Below are 22,778 nucleotides of genomic sequence, written 5' to 3'. Positions count from 1 at the left end.
AATTACCAAAAAAATATTAATAACTAAATCAGCAAAGAGGTTAAGGTTAAGGAAATATTAAGAGCAAAACGAATGGTCGAATTTTTAGCACGTGATTAACATTAACCAATAAGAAATTTATTTACCTCTTTTTTCGGCCATGATGAGGAAAATGAGTCGTTCGTTGCCGAAGTAATTATTTTTTAAAAAAAACTTTTATTTTTTTCCCCGTTTCTTTTCTCTTCGTTTCAGTGTAAATATTGAACGTAAATTATCGGCCGTGAATTAATATATGTAAGTATTATTGATTTAATAAATAATTTAAAGTGAATTGTAATGTTTAGGTATTTTATTATCGTCTGGCATTTAAACCAAATCCATTTTAATCTTTAAAATAGGTTAAGATAATTTTTAAAAGTAGGTTACTTGTAGAACTTTGACAACTTAAATTTTACTTCCTGAAACTATTTTTAGAAGATTTAAAAAAATTTTTGCAGATTTTAATATAAAACTTTCAAAGATGGAAAGTATCAAATGACTAAACAGCTATGATTGAATTTATCAAATCTGTTTCTGTAATGTGTATGAAGTTAAACTATAAATTAATATAAAGTCTAATTTTACACAATCATGTGATACAATGACTTAAAATTATCACATAGATTACATAATTAATCAGTGTATTTATATCTAAAATCTGTATTTGGTTGTTTTGTCATGATAAGATGTGCTAATAATCAGTACACGATTTACGACGGAGTTATGCTCCAAAAAATGCATCGTAAGTCAAAAATATCACACGTCAGAAATGAAGATTAAATAAATAAAACAAATAGGCTACATGCATGGTTATGCGGTATGTAATGTTGCATATTGTAGCACGAGTTTGACTATCATTAATTGCAATAATCCAAACTTACCAGCAATAGCCTAATATCTAAGCATGGCAGCTATGGCAATCTTAAGTTTCTCGTTGAGACACAATGGGGTGTTTTGTAGACATAATAATCCACGAAAACCTTTCTGTACAAGTGTTATGTTCTTAACTACTCCACAAACGCTTTCAACTTCCCCCGAGGTCTGCTTCAGGTGGTGACTGACGGGAATGGCCTGCTGCACAACGCCAAGGACTCGATGGATCTCAGCAGGGCCCCAGGTGTATACGCCATTCCCATCAGGGACGACAGATTCCACAGGGACTTGATTTACATTGGCTCCACCATCTGCTCAACTCAAAAACGAATACAAGAACATCAAGTTGATATTAAAAATAACAGGCACACCACCGCCTTATCGACCTACATCACAGACCCTGAAATACAAGCGGACTTCCGGAATACCAGACTAATTAGATAAGCGTTCCAAACTGATCACATCCAACACCTGGAGGCCTGGGAGATTCATAAAGCTAACTGTCGGGGCACCTGCATCAACAACAAAGATGGTGAAACGATTGTGCAGGCATGGAGGTATTTGTTCGAGGAATTTGAACAGGGACAGTCGGAGGGGTGAAACCTGACGCGCACGATTATTTACATCTCTGGCGACATTGTTACGTTGGTCAGGAAGAAACACGGTCAGTCACCACCTGAAGCTGGACCTTGGTCAAAAGCGTTTGTGGAGTAGTTAAGAACATAACACTTGTACAGAAAGGTTTTCGTGGATTATTATTACTCAACGAAGTGTTAAGTTGTTGGAAGTCGTTTTGTGTTTTGTAGACATAATGGATATACTGTAAAATGCAAGAAGATATAAGGTGGTATCTAGAAAAAAGTCTCGAGAAAGATTGTTAGTGCATCGGTAGAACAGCTTTGAATTTAAATTCTATCCATTTTCCCGTGCTTCTGCTTCACTCCCATTGACTGTTGTGTGTGTAAAGTATTATTTGTCAAAATATTATTAGTCAAGGAGTGTCTGTATACATTTTAGTTTTTCTCCCCATAATAAAACTGCAGTTAAAATGGGCATCCTGCTTAATTAATTCAGGATCGTAGCCATGTGGGTGTAAATCCAAAAGTAATTTGGTGAGATTTGCAATATTTTGGAGATAGGGATCTCAAATTTCCTAAAGTGATTGATAAATTTTTGATGTGAAAAACATATGGTTATAATTATATATAAAACCAAATCTGAATATAATAATAAACAAGCAGTGTCGCTCAATTTTAATCAAATTATAATATGACTAATCATCAATCAATATCAATATATATTATAAAGGTAAGTGTACAATGTGCATGCCACTAAAACTGAAAAAGAGACCCGGTACGATCAAGGGAGTTATATAGTGTGGTAGTCCTCTATCCCCCATCTATGAAGAAGATTCCCATTTTTACTTGAAGAGCGTGCTATTGAAGATATAAGGACTGGAAGTTTCGCCCTCTAGAAATTTCTAGAACAATCCAGAACATTCGAGCATATTAGAGAGCATTCTACAACATTCTGGGATGTTCTGGAATGTTCGGGAACATCCCAGATCATTGTGGAACATTCCAGAACACTCTTGAATGTTGAGGAATGTTCTGGAACATTGTGGACCATTCGAAGCCTTTTTTGTATGGGTGGGACTACCCATTGGTGGGGGTATATAAAGCAAGATCCATTGTGTGTTCGAATGTCAGTTTCTTATCAGTGATGAAGGGAAGAACTGAAAAAGAAGTGAAAATTCCAAAGTACTGCAGTGAGTAAATAAAAATAAACAGAAAAGCGTGAGTAGTCAAAGTGATACAGTGACTGAATATAAATCGAAAATAGTGTGAAAACTGTGTAAAGTGTACTTAGTGTATTTGTTAATAAAAAGTTGGTTTGATTTATATTTTATACAATGCCCAAACTTAAAAGAGGAGGAGCTCTTGCCAGTTCTGAATTTTCTTTTGAATATTAAAGTTGATATCGTGGACAATATTATTTTTAGTTGCCAAAATTGTCCTTTGAAATAGCCACTCTGAATAATAATAAGAAGCGCAGAGCCCAAACAGTTAGGAGTTGAAGGTTGAAATTTGGTACACAGTTAGGGTATGTCACAAGAATGTACAATAAGAAGGGATTTTTCGAAATTCCCCTGGCGGGGAGAGGTGGTTAACACTTCCCCATGGGGGAAGTGTTAACAATGGAAGTGGTTAAGTAACAATTGAAGTGTTAAGAGAAAGCGACGTGCAAGATTTACAGGCGCATATGCAGTTTTTTGCATTTTTGTGAGAAATCAAACATATTTTTAGACCCATCTAAAAATTTTCTAATTAGTCTGGAAACAGGGGGAACTAATTCTTGCATTCTGAGAAAACGGGTAAGATTGGCTATAATGTAATAATCTTAATCTTCGCTATCATTACTTTTTGCCCGAGGCTTATCTGCTTGTTAATTATAAAAGTGTAATTTGGGACAAAATTTTGAGTAATAAACTACATGATAAGCTGAAGTTGCTGATTCAAGTCTTACTCTTGATTGATCTTTTTCTTGTAATATCTTTATAATTAGCTATGTTCTGGCTGATTAAAGTCTGATGGTATCATATATTTATAAATAGTTAGTTATACAGTGGATGATCGGTTAACGAACATAATATCTGTTCCAAGACTTTGTTCACTATCCAAATTGTTCGTTAACCGATTATTGATTTGCCATAGGTTTTTATGGGAATTTGATTAATTCATTCTGGAAACTCCAAAAAAATAAAAAAATATATACTTTCTTACTATGTTTATTTATATGTAATAATAAAAATACATATATACACAATCTTGCATTTTTATCAGTCACATTTTTTCTATTTGTGAGGTTAAAGAATCTGTCTAATGTCGATTGCTTTTCTCTTTTCTTCAGGATTTTTCAGAAGTAATTAATAGCATTGTAATTGTAGAGATCCCCAAGCCTATTAACCTCAACCTGGTTTGGATGCCATTCTAAGACCGTCGTTCTGACGTCATTCCACTTCAAAAAATGTTTAATAGCAGATATCGACATTAATTTCCTTTTTCAGAAGAAAACATATCTTGCTAAGTTTCTTGGTGTTCTTCATTCAAGAGTTATTGGCGTTCTTCTGTCATCAAATCCGTTTCAGTTCCATTATGAGCTCTTCAATGTTCTTTATTTCTCAGATGTGATTTTTGTTACTCCTGTTACTCCTGTGATTTTTGTTAAGCTACTTGAGTCTTCTTGATAATATAGTATCTTTCTTAGATAAGATTGAACTGTGACCTACTGTAGACCTGTTCAAGCCATACTGCCCAGCAACAACAGACATCAGCCCACTCGCTACCTTTGCTATTATACTTTCACCTTTCAAAAATAAAAACTGATGCAAAACTTAACGAGTACCTGCCCGACAGTCTCGCAAATACTGTAAAAAAAAATTGTTTCTGTCAGAAAAATAAAAGGCTGGAATTACAAGGGAATGTCAAAGTTCAGAGGAGTACTATCTGATCAGTATATACCAGGTTGAGCGTCAATGTCAATGTCTCCTGTGTTCCAAAAAAATTTGAATTGTTGCCTGAAGACAAGGGAAGACTAATCGGTATTCATTATTTTATGTCGCTTCTTCTTGTGTTTGTTCTGTGAGGTGTTCATTGTCTGAACATAAAAATCTTTTGTGAAAGTGTTCATTGTTCAATTTGTTTGCAGTCCAAATTGTTTGTTAACCAATCACCCATTGTATATTGTATGTTCTTTGTTCTGATTAAATTAATATGGCTTGTTTCACTAAATCCATTTGATCTGATATAATAAGGAAGTATATAGTTTTAACCAAATATTTTTATTTTTATAGAAATATTAATTTTAATTCTAGACAGTACAATAGTAAAATAGGTTAAGACATAGAAAAACATTTGTAATTATTAAAAACAATCACTGCTTTCTCATTGCAATCTGCAATGTACTGATGAAACTTTGAATTAAAAAAGAATACATAATAGTAAAATTAATATTAAATGAAGTTCAATATTCATATAAATATTTATTACAGTTTGTTTTTTGAAAGAGGTTACTTTTTGCTTTTTGTATACTAGTGTTGTTAATGAAATAGCTTAATAGCAGATCTATGAAAGATCATCAACAATCATTATTACATAAAAACTTTTTTATTTCTGGACTTAATACTCTGAAGTTGGTTTTGGTTAGTCAGTTTTTCAGATAATTAATTATTTTTCTGTATAGTGACTAGAAAATTACATACATGCTAACTTTAGCTTTAATAAAAAACTCCACCATACCTTTAAAATGCAGTCTATTTTACACCTATCGAACGTTTTCGGTCAGATTCACAGACCTTCTTCAGGATCGAACTATCAGATTTTAAATTTGCAAAACGGCATGGAAAGCGGCAACATTAAAATTATAATAATGAGCATGCGCAATTGAGAAGATTATAGAATGTGCAGTTTGGAATTTCTGTTTTGCAAATTTAAAATCTGATAGTTTGATCCTGAAGAAGGTCTGTGAATCTGACCGAAAATGTTCGATAGGTGTAAAATAGACTGCATTTTAAAGGTATGGTGGAGTCTTTTAAATAGTAATGCAGTTAGAGATATAATGATTTAGCTTTAATGTTAATTTGAAATGAATTTATATTTAAGATGAAAGAAATTGCTGAAAATATCAAGTAATAGTATTTACTTAAGTTCATTAAATTGGCTGATATAAAAGAATATGAATTTATCGAAAGAATACTTGTCTTTAATATCTGTTTGTGTATTGAACTTAAAAAATATGATCTGAAATGATTATTGCAGATCAAGGATAAAGTACAGTCGACCCCCCCATAACATGGTAGATACATTAAACCTTATAAGAATTTCACTTTGTAGGAATCCTTAAATACATGAGCCAATCACAGCCCAGTATGTGTGCTGTTTACAGACTATGGCTGTTTGAAAGGTTTTCTTTTATAAAATTAATCGATTCTAGACTAATTTGACTCGAACATTTCCAAAACACACATAATTTTTTGGGAATAATCCGTATAAACTATGCTATAAACAAAAAATTGTAGGATTACTTACCGAGTATGCACCGTTTGACGTCGCCATTGCTTAAGCTTGTTTTCGTCATGGAGCAGTGCACCAAACGGTGGGTGCATTTTCTGATAAGTTATTTTTCTGCGAAAAATTCACTGAACTTTGGAGACATCATTAATAGAAATAATTTTTATGACCATTGAATAAGAAATATTTTTTTCACAAGAAATGTATAAAATTACAGTACTGTATTAAACTTACAGTACCTAATTTATATACTGTACAGATGATAGTAAACTCAACTTACGCGCCTAAACTCTCTGTATCGTGTAAGTAGTTTGGCTGCTCATCCACTATTGGTCCAGATTCGACCAATCCTGATGACGTTTTACCACATTTTACGAGTCTCTTTTAGTGTCTTTATATGAATACAGTCGCAATTTTTTGCCACGATATACGCATTCGCATTATATGAACCCAAGTTATAGGGGGGTCGACTGTAATATAAATTTAATTTTAAATAAAGAAAATTGAGTCTTTTGACATTAAAGAAGAATATTACAGGCCCAGCATATACTTTTTACAATAATATATTTGACCAAGAAGTATTTCTGTCTAGATTTTCCCTAAGAATTCTGTTTTCTTATTATTTTGGAATATGAAATGTTTACATCTTGAATAATGACAACAACATTTATGTGATAGAACATTTCCAGATGAATGTAACTTGATAAAGAGGTGGAATGATTTTTCTAAACTATCCTGTATATCTTTACCATTAAATACTAACTTTTATAGATTTTTATTATACTAGAATAATCAGATTGCTGTCTTATTTTAAAAGTATGGTCCCCGAAACTTTGAAGAACTTTATGCATGAGAAGGATTTGTTAAATTCTCTCTAGAAGTTGAATGATAAATAGAACAAATTTTTTTCTTCAGTTAAATAAACTTGTTTTTTTGAAGTAACTAGCTATGATTGGTGCCATTTGTGAAAAGAAAAATATATGAATAAGATCAAACTTATATAAAATATTAAGATTAAACTTGAACTGGTCTCATGTTTTAAATTCTAATTAATATAAAAGTTTAATTTTAAAATTTAATATTTGGGAATAATTAAAATATTTATATTTATTTTTTTTTTTCTAAATCAGTTTTAACATTTTCTATTTTCAGTTTTAATATGTATTCTTCAAGTAGTGAAAGATCATCTGGTGATGGAATGGAAGATCTAAATTTATCATTAAATGAATTAAAATCAAAAAGTCAGCAGAGTTCCTTAATGAAAAATGAACATTCTATTAAAAATACTGTCCCCTATGTGGACATACCAATTCCAATAAAACAAAAGGAACCAAAATTTATACCTTATGAACCTTATAAAGCTGCTGTCACACCTATTATACCAGAACAAAAAAATATAAGAGGTGAAAAACATACAAATAAAAAAAACCATGGTGAAGCAAAACTTACTTTAACAGAAACTCATATCCCCTTTCCTCTTACTTATCCAAATATACCTATACATGAAAAGTTACAGAATAATGGAGAAACAGTTCCTCTCCTGAAAGTTTTGAAAGAAGTTAAAATTTGTAAAGATGATGTAGAAGATAGAGAGGAATTATTATGGAAAACTGAAAAAAATGCAATGAAAGAAGAAATTAATAAATTGAAAGAAGAAAAATGTCAATTACAAGATCAATTCAAAATTCAGTTGCAGGTAATTTTGGTTAAATTATTTGTATAAAAATTGAAAATGATGATAAAACTATTTATAATAATTTAGGTCAATGCAGAATTGAAAAAATTGCTTGTAGCATCTTTAGGAGAAGATATGCAAACTCGTGTACAGTTTTTAAGTGAAGACAAGGCAAAACTTGCTCAAGATATAGCACATTATTCACAACTTTTATTGGAAGATCATGAAGAATTAGAACGTCTATCAATTCAATGTGATATTTGGAGGAGTAAATTCTTGGCAATCAGGTTAGATATTAAAAATTGATTTTAAAGATGTAAACTTTCATATAAAGAATAAATCATTATGATATTCATTTACTATAATAAACATTTGATCATATGTATTAAATTAATTTTCATTTGATTTAAGCTTTTGGATAATATGGGAGAAGTGCAGAATTAAGACAATACATTGTTCATAATACAAATTATAAAGTGCTTATATACAGGATGAGTCAAAAGTTCATTGCATCCTTTTCATGCCAAAAGTACTGAAGATATATTAATTTTGTTAATATAGTTACATAGGAAGTCATATACGGATAATTTATGAAGGGCATTTTATATGACTTTGAAAAGTCACATAAAAGGAAATCACTCAAAATTTAAAGTTGCAAATTATGCAATGTTAAATGTATTTGTTTGAATCCAGAAAATGGTTTTAGACTAATAAAATGGTGCTCTTTAACTTTGTGATTGGATTTTATGTTACCTCTGCTTATTAAAAAGTTACAACATAAGTGACCTTGAAAATAATTTTAAAGGTTAATAAAATGTTATCTAATTTTCCACACGAGTTTCTATTTAACAATTAATACATTAACAAAATTAATATATCTTTAGTACTTTTAAAATGAAAAGGGTGCAAGGGACTTTTGACTTTGTATAATATATTTGAATAAAAATATTTCATTATATATATATATGGTTAATTGAAAACTCTAAACTTAATTTGGCTTCAGTTAATATAAACTTGGATAAGATTCAAAAAATGTTTCAACAGATGCTCATATGTTGCATTTTGCATCACGTGATCAGGATTTAAGTTATTCATTTTGAATAACAAAACAGTTTGTTATAATGAAAAAGACAATGGTTGTGGATTTTGAATTTCATCTTCACTTGAAGAGCATAGTATTGCAACAAGATTGAGTAGTAATATTGATGAGTATTATTACAAAAATTTCATATTCTGCATTGTCTGTCTCTGAGTATCTTTTCCTCCAGTTATTCTATTTGCTCTTCTCATTTTGAAATGGAGATATTCAATGTTCAATGTAGGTTTTGACTTTTTCCATTTCCAACTCTGTCCATTCTATTTCTTATCCCCATAATTAGGGATAAAATAGAATGGACCTGAATAGGTCTGCAATTTGAAAATATTGTAGACCTATAAATTCCCACTTTCGTCCGTCTGTTTTTCCTTAATCTTGAGAATGGAGTTAGATAGATGAAATCCGAGACCAAATATGGAAACCTTAGGGACAGGAGGCTCCAATATAAACTTTCCTTCTGATGCAAACCAATGTCACATTATTTCAATTCAAAACTTTCCCCTGAAAGCAGTTAATAGATGACTGGCACAACCTCTATTATTAAAGGAAAAGTGTGATGTAGGGGCAAGACACTACAGTACTCATTTGAGGTGGAGAGCATATATTTTAAATTAAGTAAATTGAAAATATAATTAAAAATTGCAGCCCGGCATTGTGACAATGTCACAATAAATAATTGTTCATTGTTACTGTTAGATAAGTTCCTGTTCAAATGATGTTTTGATTCTGTCAGTTATTATTAATCAGTTGGAGATACGATTCCAATAGTACATAATAAATTTTGAATGAAAATAGCTTTTTATTTAAAATTTATTAAGTACTGTTGGATTATAAATTTTATATACTGTATATACAGGGTGAGTCAGAAGTCTCTTGCGTCCCAATATGGTATTGATATGGTATGGATGAAAAAAGATTAGAAGATATCTGTGTTGTTATCAGCTCTAATTTTAAAAATTGTTTGTTTTTAATTAGATATTTTTTCATTGTTTTTAAATTAGGCAATGAAGTTGCCTACAAAAAGTCAGTCATCAAAAGTTATATTCTGAAACAGTAAAAGTGAATAAATGATAACTGCTGTTTTGACAGACTTTGTCTCCAGTTTTAATTTTAAACTCAGTTGCATCCATTGATAAAATTGAAAAGAATGACCATAGTTGATGATTATCTTTGACTCAGCGTTGAAGATGAAATGGCTCCATTCTTCTGCAGTCCAGTTTTTTTTCATTCTTTGGCCCATTTCCATTGCTGAATTTTGGTTAACCTTGGTTTTGTCTTAATTTTCCTTTGATGATAACCTGTGAAATAAATATGTTTTCTAATTGTTCTGTCAGAGACTTGGGCTCTGCTAATCTTGGATCAGACATCATTTTAGTTGCTTTGAGGTTGCTTGCAAGATACTGCTGCAAATTCAACTTAACATCCTGTCTTGGTCCAGAGGTTAGCCATGGACTCCTACTTCTAGATTGAGTTTTTGGTTTTTTTGTCTTTTTGTCATATACTACCATCATATTTTACATACAGTGGACAGTGAACACTCCATTATCTGGGCAACACAACATTGAGAATATCCATTATTCAGCAATGCAATCATACAATTTTGCATTGCTGAAGAATAGAATGTCATCATGCAGTTCAGCTGCTAGAGCCATTTTAAGTGCGAATATCAGGAACCATTGATGGTAGTTAAGGCATACAAAACAACATGGGATATTTAAGTAGTTTTGCATTAGATACACAATATATAATTTTTATAGGATTTTGTTCTTTTAAGTAGGTTAGTAGAAGATTCCATACTTATTGTCACAGCCTTGTATGATTCATATATTTGTTCTAAGATAAATTTGTTGTACTTTACCTAAGTAAATTTTTATTTTGCATTTAATTGCTGTTTATTTGTTTATAATTTTTATATTGGAACATAGTTTTGTTGTCAGTTGATTTCTGTAATAAGGCATACATGAAAATGCAGTAATGCCACAAGAGAATTGTTAATGTCAGAAAATATGAGTGGTAATTCCAAACCTTTTCTAGCAATAGTATTCCCTTTTTTTATAACTTTAACTTGATTGATATTCAAGGTTTCAAAAAAGCACAGAATAGAAACAAATAGGAAAAAACAAAATAATGTTGGACTTAATATTTTAACTTTTTTAGCATCAGGTCCTTTAAATATAGTGCAATTTAATTTTACCATATAGTATAAAATTTTTAATTTGATATTGTAATTAACATTCTTTATGATATTTTATACATATTCAGGATACTCCTGGGATGAGTATAAGCTACTTTTGAATTCATGTCCATCTGTTTGCATATCACATTAGAACAGGTGAATCCTTCTCGGGTTATAGAATGTGTTTAGAGTAAATTTCAATATAAAATTGTTTTTGGTTGGATCTATTATAAGTGTGTCTTAGGTACATATTCTTTTTCTGTATATACATTTTAATTTATATATATTTTTATGTGAATATATTGCCTTTACTTAATATGTCAGTTTTCTGAGTAAAGTCATATACTGTACCTTGGCTAGTTGAAAAATAAAGGTCATAATGTATCCAGAATTGTTACTCTAGTAATTAATGAGTGATAGTCTTTTTCATATAAAATTTTCACATTAAAAAATAAATAAAATTGAAGAATATACTAAATTAACTCTCTCTTTCCTTTCCTTGTTAATGAGAGTGTATATTTTATCAAATAACTATACTGTAGACTGCCTTTATCATGATATTTTATCAAATCTCCTCTAAGTGATGATTTTTGCCATTTATGCTAATTTTTCCCCAGAAGTCTTACTTTTCCTACTCCTACTATTTAAGCCTTGAATCACAGTAGGAGCATGAAAAAGCACCTTAAGTTTTCTTCAAATTTTTAGTTTACATATAAAAACAAATGTTTATTTGCATTTTTTTATTCTTTTATTTTACATATTTACAGTGTGTATACAGTCTTGTCTTAAGAACTACTCACAAAACATTGACTTTGAAAAAAGTTTCTTGGAAGAAGTTCAGGAAATGATTGATTTAATGTTCAGAATACAATTTCATGAAATAATCTTCTATTGAAGACATCATTTATTTGCTTATCTGACAGATATAGCTAAATTATGACTTCATATTTCAACTACAATATCCTGAGCCAAAATTGAATAATTAATGAATTTTACAGAGTTCAGAGTAACTCTTCCAACTTCTTCAAAGTTAATGAATTCCTTTGAATGTCATTAAACTAGTTCTTCATAACTAGATCATTCTATGAATCAATTTTAATTCTAGGGTTAGACTAATTCCACTAATTTGAATTGAAGCACATAAAGATAAATTCTCCATTATTCATACACAAGCCTAGGATTTCACAGCATTCTATAACAAACTCTCTAATTCATTCTCCTCATCTAAATTGTTTTTGTGCCTGCATTTCAAAGTTCAAATCATGTATTAACAAATCTGCATTTACAAATCTGCAACTTTTAACTAAATGTAATTTATTGGTAATAATAGTAATATATTTAAATTCCACAAATTGTTAACATTTTATTATTTTCAGTTTAATGGTTGATGAACTCGCAAGCTGGAAAGCTACATTATCACATAAATATGAAGAATCTCTAAATGCAATTCAATGGATGTTAACTGAACAAGAAGAATTGCATCATCAAGTATCAACTGTGTATAAGTAAGTAGAAAAATATCATAAAAAATGAGATTGAAGGAGGTAATTAATAATACAAATATAATCCAACAGTCAACTCCAACAACTTCAGCAAACATTTGATCCATCAACACAGAAAAAATCACAAAAGATCATGAATATTCTACAGATTGCCCAGGCAGCACGGCAACTTTCTGAATTATTATATGTTCGATTGCTTGGTAGTTCAAAGGCTAAATCAAGCATGGTAGGAGAAACTGGAAAGAAGAATTTATCTCCTGCAGAAGCTTTTGCACAAAAAGTATGTAGTCTTTTTATTTTTCCCTGTTTATAAAATAATTAAAATAAATAATTTAAAACTGTACAATATTGTAATTAACATTGTTGCTGAATTTTCATTGTCAAATCTGTTTTAACAAAAAACAAAATAATCTTTTTTGGTTAAAATAATGCATAACAAGTCTGGACTCTAGTGTGTTCCAGAAGGCCACTATATTGAATACATGCCACATTGTTAGGAAATTCCTGAATACAGACACTGACACACTTCTTTAATTTTAGTTTTGTTTTGGTTGCTATGCCTTGACTCTGGTCCGGCATAGTACACAGCCACTAGTGTGAACCGAGTATAACTCACAAAACCCAACATAATAATAATAATATTTCTTGGAATTCAAGTATACTATATCATTGATGATAAATCAACACTAATTAAAAATAATTAGTGTTGTCTCCCCTACCGTATGATACGACTACCTCATACCTTTGTCGAGGGAAGTAGTGGCTTATGTAAATTCAAAAGCAGCTTGAAAATTAATTTTTAGAAAATTTACAAATGTATTACGTTGTTGATAGTAGATGATGTCATGGAAGAACAAACCTATCTTAAGATAAACTATTATGAAGGCAAATATATGTAAATTCTATAGGCACTTCGCATTGCTTGATAAAAAATTGAATAATTAAATAATTTCTGAATTAAAATCGTCTGTTTCTTTACAATATTATTCATAAATGCTTAAATAATCATTATTTTAATAAAATTTGTCATAATTTTAACCCCAAACACAAAAAAATGAAGTTTAAACCAATCTTCTGCTCGCCATGCTAGACGTAGCGAATGCCATTATCAACCATCTAGAATTGCCAGATGGTGGCACTCAACCGTCTGCCATTCATGTTTTGGGCTGAATACGACAGCTGCAATCTCTCTAATAATTTAAGGTTTATTACTTTAAGTTTAGTTTGAATTTGGCTTAGGCTTAAATTAAAATTTAGACTGTTATCTAACATATTAAATTTCAACATGGATTTTTGAAATTTTTAATTTTAATGTTTAGTGTATAATTTATTTTTTGATTATAAATAAATTCTTACAAGAATTCATTTATAATCAAAAAATAAATTTCTTTTTCTTATGAGTGTTTTCTTTATCACATAATTTGTTACTAATATCCACAAATTTGGCAGATACTGCTAGTTGTTAGTGTAGGTCTACAATTTTTAGTTTTTTCATTGGCAAAATGCCTTATAATATCAGTTCAGATAGATATTATGCAGTGTTTAGTTGCCATAATAGCCAAAGAGTTCTTTATAAGTGGTTTGAAGCTGCATGCGATGTACAGTACATGAAAACATGATGCATTAAGATTGTCCATCTATTCAGTACAATTGCAGATGTGAATAATGCTGTTGGGACCTTAACAGAGCTGTTGAGTATGTCCATAAGAGTAAAATGTCAAAGGAACCATACCTCTAAATGCAACCTTTTGTGAGATATTGCCCCCTGAAATCAACTGCACACTCAGCATGCTAAGACTATCACATTTAACTATTTAGCCCTTGTGACTATGCAGACTGAGTAGCCCACTTAACTGTTTGTGGAGTACTTGATGTTATATAGTTTTAGGGGGTGTGTGGCTTGCCCCCATCTGGGCACCAAGGTACGAGTGACAGCTAGCACTGAAGTGCATGATGACATGGAGCATGGAGAATAGGTAGTAGTACTGGTACACAGTAAAAACTGTTTTTGGTCAGTAGAAGTTAATACATTTGTTATTCGTTATAGGCACCGATTGCTGTGCCTATAACATAACTTGCTTGCAAACATGACGTCCACAAGCAAGATGGTGACCAGAACTGGTGCCATTGGGTTCCACATTTAAAGGTGAATATCTTGCAAAAGGTTGGGTGTCAGACTTTTCTTATTATTTGCCAATAAATATTGTTAGAATGTCTGATCACCTTACTGTACTGATTGTTAAACACACAATAGGATTAGCGGATCATGCAGCGTCACTCCCTATAGTGCCCAGAAGTAGGTTTTAGGCTGATTTTGAAGGGCTATATCTCACAAAGGGTCACATTTAGAGGTATGGTTTCTTTGACTTTTTTCTCCTATGGACATGCTCTACAGCTGTTAAGGTCCCAACAGCATGCATCATTCACATCTGCAAACTTGCCATGTATTCAACCGTTCTAGCTAATTTTCATGTGATGAAAATTTAAGAGAATGGGTAACCAACCATGCATGTACTGTACTGTACTGTACTGTACATGCAGCTAGGTAAATAACTCTGCCATCATTAAATGCACAAGTCCATACAGAATGATTACTTGCAGATAAAGTTTGTGATGGCTCTACATTTGTCCTAAGGACACAAATGTTTTATGACAATTTATTATTAAAATTTATTAATTAATTTCACTTACATGACTCTTATAATTATTTTTCAAGTGGTAAAGACTCCTATAATTAAACATTTCTTGGTAATCATGGGGTTTACTTTTAATAAGATATTCCAAAGGTGGCCATTCTCTAACATCATTATTCCATGATTTTATAATACTAATTGGTGAAAATGACATATTTTCAGATAAACAATGTAGAAGAAACTGTGCAAAAATCTGAAAATTTTGCACTAGACTTAATTCTATTCTGTGAATAATTTTGACTGAATTAAGTGGCAATATAAATATTTCCTGATAGATAATAACAATGACTTATTACTTATGTAATTTTAATAAGTCAATTTCTAATTTCCCTTTCTTAATTTTACTTTAAATTTTTATCAGTTTTAAAAGATATTTCCCCTTGATGCATGTAGCACACTTTTTCTTTACATTAGAAAAAATTTAAACTTGTGTAAAAACAATTGAAAATACTCTGTTTGTTAGTAATTGTAATTTTTTAAAATATAAAAACTTACAAAGTGGGCTTACGAATGATTTTGAAATGACTAAAAGAAATTCGATTATATTTGCAGTTCCAAAGTTTTTGCAGTATCTTAATGGTGGTGCCACAGTACAGGAAAATACACAAATCTTCTTTGGAAACTTGTGGATATGATATACTTGTTAGATTTATCAATTCTTTTCTAATTTGAACCATATGTCATGGTCTATTGAATCAAAAACTTTTTTTAAATCTATGAAACCTGCATACAGTTTTTTCCGTTTTCTTAATAGTGTTTATTTTAAATGAAATTGTTCAATTAGCAAGTTATATTCGACACCTCTATTCCTGATGTAATCTCCTTGATAAGAAGTGATAATATTGTTCACTTCTAACCATAGTTGAAGACAGTTTCCTTAACATGTTAATTAAAGCTATTGGACAATAATTGGTTGGTAATAATCGGCTTCCTTTTTTATATAGCATTTTAAAACAGATTTGTTTCCAAGTAGTAGGAAATTTGCCCTAAGATTTAAAAGAATTAAACATACAGTTGATCCCTCTATAACATGGGTTCCTATAGTTCGGATTCCTATATTACGGTGAAAAAATTGCGACAGTATTTGTACAAACATGCTAAAAAAACTTGTATAATTCGGTAAAACGTCACTGCCGACTCATTGTGACAGGATTGGTCGAATCTAGATCAATAGCGGATATTGTACAAACCGTTGAGTTTAAACGAGCAGCAGACCTACTAAAAACCAATTATTATTTAATGTCCATAAAAATTATATTTATATTAATATGATGTCTCCAAAGTTCAGCGAATTTTTCACAAAAAAAATAATTTATCAGGAAGCATGCAAGCGCCATTCGATGACAACTCCATGACAAAAACAAGCTTAAGCAATGGCTTAGTCAAACGGTGCACACTCGGTAAGTAATCCTACAATTATTTGTTTATAGCATAGTTTATATGGATTATTCCCAAAAAATTATACGTATTTTGGAAATGTTGAGTCAAATTAGTCTAGAATCGATTAATTTTATGGAAGAAACCTTTCAAACAGCTGTAGTCTATAAACTGCCGGGCTGTGATTGGCTAGACTCGTAGAAAATGGATTCTTAAAATCCAGAACGTATCTACCGTGTTATAGGGGGGTCAACTGTATTTAAAATGTCATTTAATATTTCACTTGGAAGACATTTAATCATTTCATTTCTGATTTTATCCAAGCCAGGTGATTTACGAATTTTTTATTTTCTTACTGCATATTCTAGTTCTGAGTGAGATATTGGATCGTCTAGAAGAGAGATATTTCTGATTGAAAAATTGTTTAATAGAATAACTGTATGAGGCCTGAGAAATGCAGTTTCAAAAAATAAAACCAAATCTCATTTGAGATTACATTTACAGTATGCCTCTTTATTCTGAACTTGTTTTACCAATGACCAAAATTTTTTTGTATTTTTCGTATGTTGTAACTAGCTTAAATTTGGCTTGAAATAACTTCTTAGCTTTACACAATGACTTATAACTTTTGTTTTGTTTGCAGTACTCTTAAATCAAATCAAGAGATCTGCTAGATTTCTGCAGAATTTTCTTAACAAACTATTCTTTTTCCATTTTAACCTCAAACAGTCCAAATCAAACCATCAAAATTTAATGAATTGGTCGTTCCTAACATTCCACTTTGGGTTGCTGAAGTCAATAGCATTTGTAAGAATTCTGAGTAAAAGTCCCACATATCCAATAAAAACCTCTTCTTCAATAAATTGTATAATGAAAATATTGCAGAAATAGGAAAATGGTCTGAACTGAATTTGTCCAAGATTTTGAAGTCTTTCAAGTTGTCCAACAGATTAACATTTAATGCTACCAAGTCTATTACTGACATACCATTCAAAGAAATAAAAGTGAAATTTGCCAGATAGTCATTTATGCAATGGCCATTTAATATATGTAAACCATATGATTTAATCAATTGTAGATAATTTTTTCCTCTGAGGTTACAGACAATGTCATTAGATTTACGAGAGTTTATTATTATGGTCCTAACATTCATGTATTAAAGGTTACCTAATTCCTCTCCTATTCTTGCATTAGTGTCACCTATTATGAGTATTTCATTATTGAGAGAAGACTGTATTAAATTTTCTAACTCAGTTAATAATTTGTTGTAATGAGGAATATTTAAATAAACAAGTATAATAACCAAGTTTTGTTTCAGTAAACTTTTAGAATTAAGCTTAACTGCTATAAAGTTGTCAGATTTCCTGGTTGTCCTAGAGCAGTGGTCCCCAACCCCCGGGCCGGTACCGGTACTGGTACTGGTCCGTGGATCAAATGGTACCGGGCCGCCCAAGGAACATTAAATTACTGGTATTTCCATTTTATTTACTATGGTGTATTTCTCTCGGATTTGTGCAACTTTTAATGGACAATGGAACAACGGAATAAACTGGACATAAGAAACACACTTCGGGTGTCATTGTCTTCTGTTACCCTCAGATGGAACTGTCTTGTTGCAAAGAAACAAGCTCAGGGTTCTCATTGATTTAACGTTCTAGTGAGTTAAAATGTTACACCAAAAAATGAATATAATGTGATTTAACTATATTTTATTTTGAAGGCATGTTTAAATACAATTAAATTAAAATTATTAAATTAAATCAATCTAAAATATAAACAATCAACGTCCCCCTTCAGTGGGCCGCGGTAAAATATCAAACGTTGACCGGTCCGCGGCGATAAAAAGGTTAGGGACCGCTGACCTAGATGACCTATTCTATTGGATATTGGAGGTGTATGTGAATAGAATCGAACAAGCAAAATAAAAAAAAGGTCGAAAGGTTGTGCACGGTATCACCAGGTAAAATTAATAGTTCATTCGGATGGTGAGTCGATTCTCGGACCATCCGGATGGTAACACTATTCCCCGTGCTCATTTCAATCTGTCCGAATCGTAGTAGCGACGATAATACGAAGTAAAATGGTTCAAATTTTTACAAGATGATATTATTTATTGTGAAATTTTGTCGCCCCCACTACGCTACGCCATTATTTAGCCTATGGTAGAATTAGTTTCGTTAAAACATCGTTTCACTAGGTTCTTGGAAACTGCGGCATTCAAGTAAGGACATATTGAAATGTTACACAGTAAATATTCCTGTTTAAGACATTTTCCGCATCTAATAGTCATATTCTATGTTTAACTCGAGATGCTGAATACGATTTTAATCGCGAGTTCAGTTAATGCGAAGTGAATATCGATTTCAAGTCTGAAATCACGATTTAACTGGTGGCCATCGGCGCAATATAAATCACCATGCATTAATTAACATATAATTCAAGTTAATTCTCGAATTACAGCTTAACATTTGTTCTATTTGAATTCTTCGGAAAATGTACTTTCGATTTTTATAACAATTCGTGCCCATCTATATTAAAGGCCAATTTTTAGCAGCGATTCGCTATTGTTTTAGTGACCGCTTTTGCCATTAGAATTGATCGTGCAATCCGTCCGGTTATCGGTTGGAGAAATAACTTCGGTGCACGTAGAAAATTTTAGCATTTGTTAGTGGAATAATAAACTGATTAGATAGAAGTTTAATTATTTCTGTGGCTATTATCTATAACTTACTGGTGTGTGTATATACATACAACTTTTACTGGTATGTAAGTTATATACTGTATATAAAATTCGTGCCATGGGCATTAAAAGGTCCTTTCTAGCAAGCTCGCAATGAGGCACCGGGTAATTTTCTTAATTAAACTTCCCCTGTGGGCACTAAGATGGTCCACAGGGAAAGTTTAAAAAAATTACCCGGCGACTCACTATGGATTCGGCCAGGCCAACAATGGGGCGAGTGGGTGATGAGGGAGGGACCAACATTTCCGGATATAAAAATTTTCGTGATTTTTCGACCCTTCCGATACGATCTGGATCCCCACAGTGCTACGTTGCCATGTTAACCATTCGGCCAAATTTTTATTGGTGAAAAATGACTTATTTCAGGTTTACGGATTTTTCTTATTCTTACCGAACATGATTGATAGGAATAGTTTTCTGTTCTTAAAGCTTCCTGTCCTAACAATTGTAATTCTTAAACCACACAGTTTGATACATTCTTGTATGATAAATCCTAAATTTATCTAAAAGAATGCGGTAAAATTAATTACATAGAATTGTTATTTCAGAAGGCATTTCGGGTCAAGATCCCTCTTCAGCCACTGACAATCTTTGAAAACACTGGTCCTAGGTAATATCACAAGGAAAATAAATAATTTTTAGTGTATTAACACCCGAGAAAGTAATATAGGATGTCATGAGTATTAAACGTAGGATTTAGGGGAAAAAACGAATTTATCTTAGAGGTTGCCGCAAATATAATTATACATTTACAAACAAATCTGTATATAAATACTGCAATTAAAACTGTTTAAAAAAATACAAATGAANTGTCTCGCCTTTCTGTGAAATCTGACGCTGATGAGTCATTGTTTACACAGCTGGAGTTGGATTTCCCGAGACATTCTCAGAAGTCTCGGGAGGCGATGGGTTTATAGTAGGGTGAATACTAGCTGGCCGTATATTTTTAAATATTTTTTAAAAAATTAAATTTTTATTGCGATTTCCGACCCCCCCACTTAATTAAACTTATATATAATAAAATATATTAATTAAAAAAATTTAAAAACTATTGGAGGTCGTTTTTGACATCAGAAACTAGCTTTAAATAATTTTACCAAAGTCAAATCCGTGCACTACAACTTTAGAATGATGAATTAAATTTGATATCAAAATCCCATTAAAAAATAATTAAGCGTTAATCGTGCGTCATTAAAGGTTGATTAAAATCGCAATAAAATTTTTTCACGCGGGTAAACATTTTTGAAAAAATTTGGAGACCTAAAAAACATTCCAAAAATTAAAAAAATTGTAAAATGGCCTTAAGGACAGAGTTTTTCGTAACAATATGTAACTGGCCCGAGATATCTCGGGCTTGAGGCTTAAGGGAGTTTTAATTAATTAATTAAATTAAATCAAATGGTGGACCTACAAAGTATTGAAACATCACAAATCGTTTTTTATGCTCTAAAAATTTTAGAAAATGTTTCAATTGATGTTGTAAACAACATATTAATTTTACTTAAAAAATTACTATTGTTAATGTATTTATTATATTAGTAAGAAGTTTTACATGGCCATATTTAATAATAATACAATAAATATAAGTACAACTTAGCAATGTTAGTTAATTAGTAATGTTTTTGTTATTGAAAAAAGTTGGGTGTTTATAATTATGAAAAGGACTATGTACTTTTCATAATTATGTACTGTATAATTGCCACTAAGAAGGTTTTTGTTGAACTTTTTTTCGTCCAGTGAGAGGTCATGCTGATATTTAAAAAGATATTAAAATAGAAAATGCTTGAATGCAATAAAGAGCACTCACAGAGAAATTTTGATATTGAAAGTCTTTGTGAATGTATTTTGAATTACACATGTCAGGTGTTTTTGTATTGTGTAAAATATTTTGTATAACTTTTCTGGCTGTCAAGAAATTTTATTATAGAAACTTAGTTTATATTATTAATCACCCTCAAAATTTTGCCATTTTATGAGATGGGTTTTATAAAAACAGATTGTAAGTGCTAATAATGATTAAAATATCAAGTCCAAGCCACTAGAAATATGACAAGTGACCCCCTTGACCTTTGATGCTATTAAATTTTGGTGGTTAATGCCCCTTATCCAGAAGCTACCATGCCAAATTTCATTTGAGATATTAAAATAAACACCAACACATGCACAAGGAATATCTCCATTTTCCTTACTTTTTTGGGCTCAAGGTCTCAAAACATCAAGAGAGTCAAATTTGACAATTTCAACACTTTCCTGTATTATGTACTGTACATAACAGGAAAACAATTAACAACAATATTTACCACATTAAAAAAGACAGGTTATATTGCTTATTACAAGTTTTCATACAAATGCTCCAAACTGCACACATTATTTTGTTTACTCCTATGGACAATTTGTGATTTAACAGAGTACAAAGTACAGTGGTACCTCGGTATACGTCTGCTTGGACGAAACAAATTTTGCTCGGTATACGACTTAATTCAATTATACGCGCCATCTATAAACAAGTAGCACTATCGGTGTACTAGACCAGACTAGACATTCACGGTGCCATGGTTTATTACTTTGTTAAATTTCTTCTGATTCTAATTTGTAAGTAAAATTTATTATTTTTATTAATCATGAATTGCAAAAAGGCAAATAAAAAGCAACAGAAAACTAAACAAAAAAAAAATGACTAGAATTACAATGGAACTGAAAAAAGAGATTGTTGAGAAATATGAATGTGGCATGCGTGTTCGAGATTTAACTGTTGCGTACCATATTCTGAGAACGAAGGTATCGACAATCGTGAAAAATAAAGACATTATCAGATTTAATAACGTTGGGAAAGGAGTTAAATCAATTTCTAAACAGAGATCAAAGACATTAGATCATGTTGAGAAATTGCTTTTGCTTTGGGTAACTGGAAAACAGTGTGCTAGAGACAGCGTATCAGAAGCAATTATTTGTGAGAAAGCTAAAAAGATACACGCTGATCTCATGAAAAATCAAGCAGGAACTAGCCAGGAAAGTGAGGTGTAAAAAGCCAGCCATTTTTTTTTTACGTGAGAACGAATTAATCATTTTTACATTACTTCTTATGGGAAAGGTTGGTTTGGTATATGTCCTATTCGGTATAAGTCCAAACATCGGGAACGGATTAAGGTCATATACCGAGGTTCCACTGTATCTAAAAGATGAATTTATAATATCTTTTCACTTATAATATTCTTTTTCAAGGTTTTAACCGGCAAAGATCTTAACAGAATTCATGGAGGATCAGAAAACGAACTATCGAAGGATGGACAGACTCCATTATATTTTTCGAACAAACTCTACCACCATTATCCCTGCGGCCAGAATAAATTTTCAAATTCTGCCTGGTGCCGTCACTGTTCTGGAGAAATTAAAATTTTGTAAGATTTAATAAATCGATTATTTTAATCTGCCAACACGTTGTGTAAATACTATATAGATAAATTATGTTTCTATGAAATGGTGTAAATTCGACTTATGTTATTTGAATTAATACAATACTAAAATTTAAATTCAAGTAATTCCTCAAAAATTGTATAAT

General features: G+C 31.2%; 1 protein-coding gene across 1 annotated transcript; it reads left to right on the top strand.

Annotated features, from left to right (window-relative positions):
- Positions 1-110: 110 nt before the first annotated feature.
- LOC111628544 (golgin-45-like) lies at positions 111-22,766 on the top strand. The gene is made up of 6 exons (XM_023372356.1): positions 111-273; positions 7,113-7,656; positions 7,723-7,922; positions 12,284-12,412; positions 12,482-12,689; positions 22,442-22,766. Exons 2-6 carry the CDS (start codon positions 7,120-7,122, stop codon positions 22,619-22,621), a joined length of 1,254 nt encoding a protein of 417 aa, XP_023228124.1. The 5' UTR covers positions 111-273; positions 7,113-7,119; the 3' UTR covers positions 22,622-22,766.
- The last annotated feature ends 12 nt before the right edge of the window (positions 22,767-22,778 follow it).

Source organism: Centruroides sculpturatus, unplaced genomic scaffold (assembly GCF_000671375.1).
Source record: "Centruroides sculpturatus isolate CEXI.00-Female unplaced genomic scaffold, Cexi_2.0 scaffold217, whole genome shotgun sequence".
Taxonomy (NCBI): Eukaryota; Metazoa; Arthropoda; class Arachnida; order Scorpiones; family Buthidae; genus Centruroides; species Centruroides sculpturatus.
Note: the sequence above shows the minus strand (reverse complement) of the source record. Positions and strands in the feature narration are given on the sequence as shown.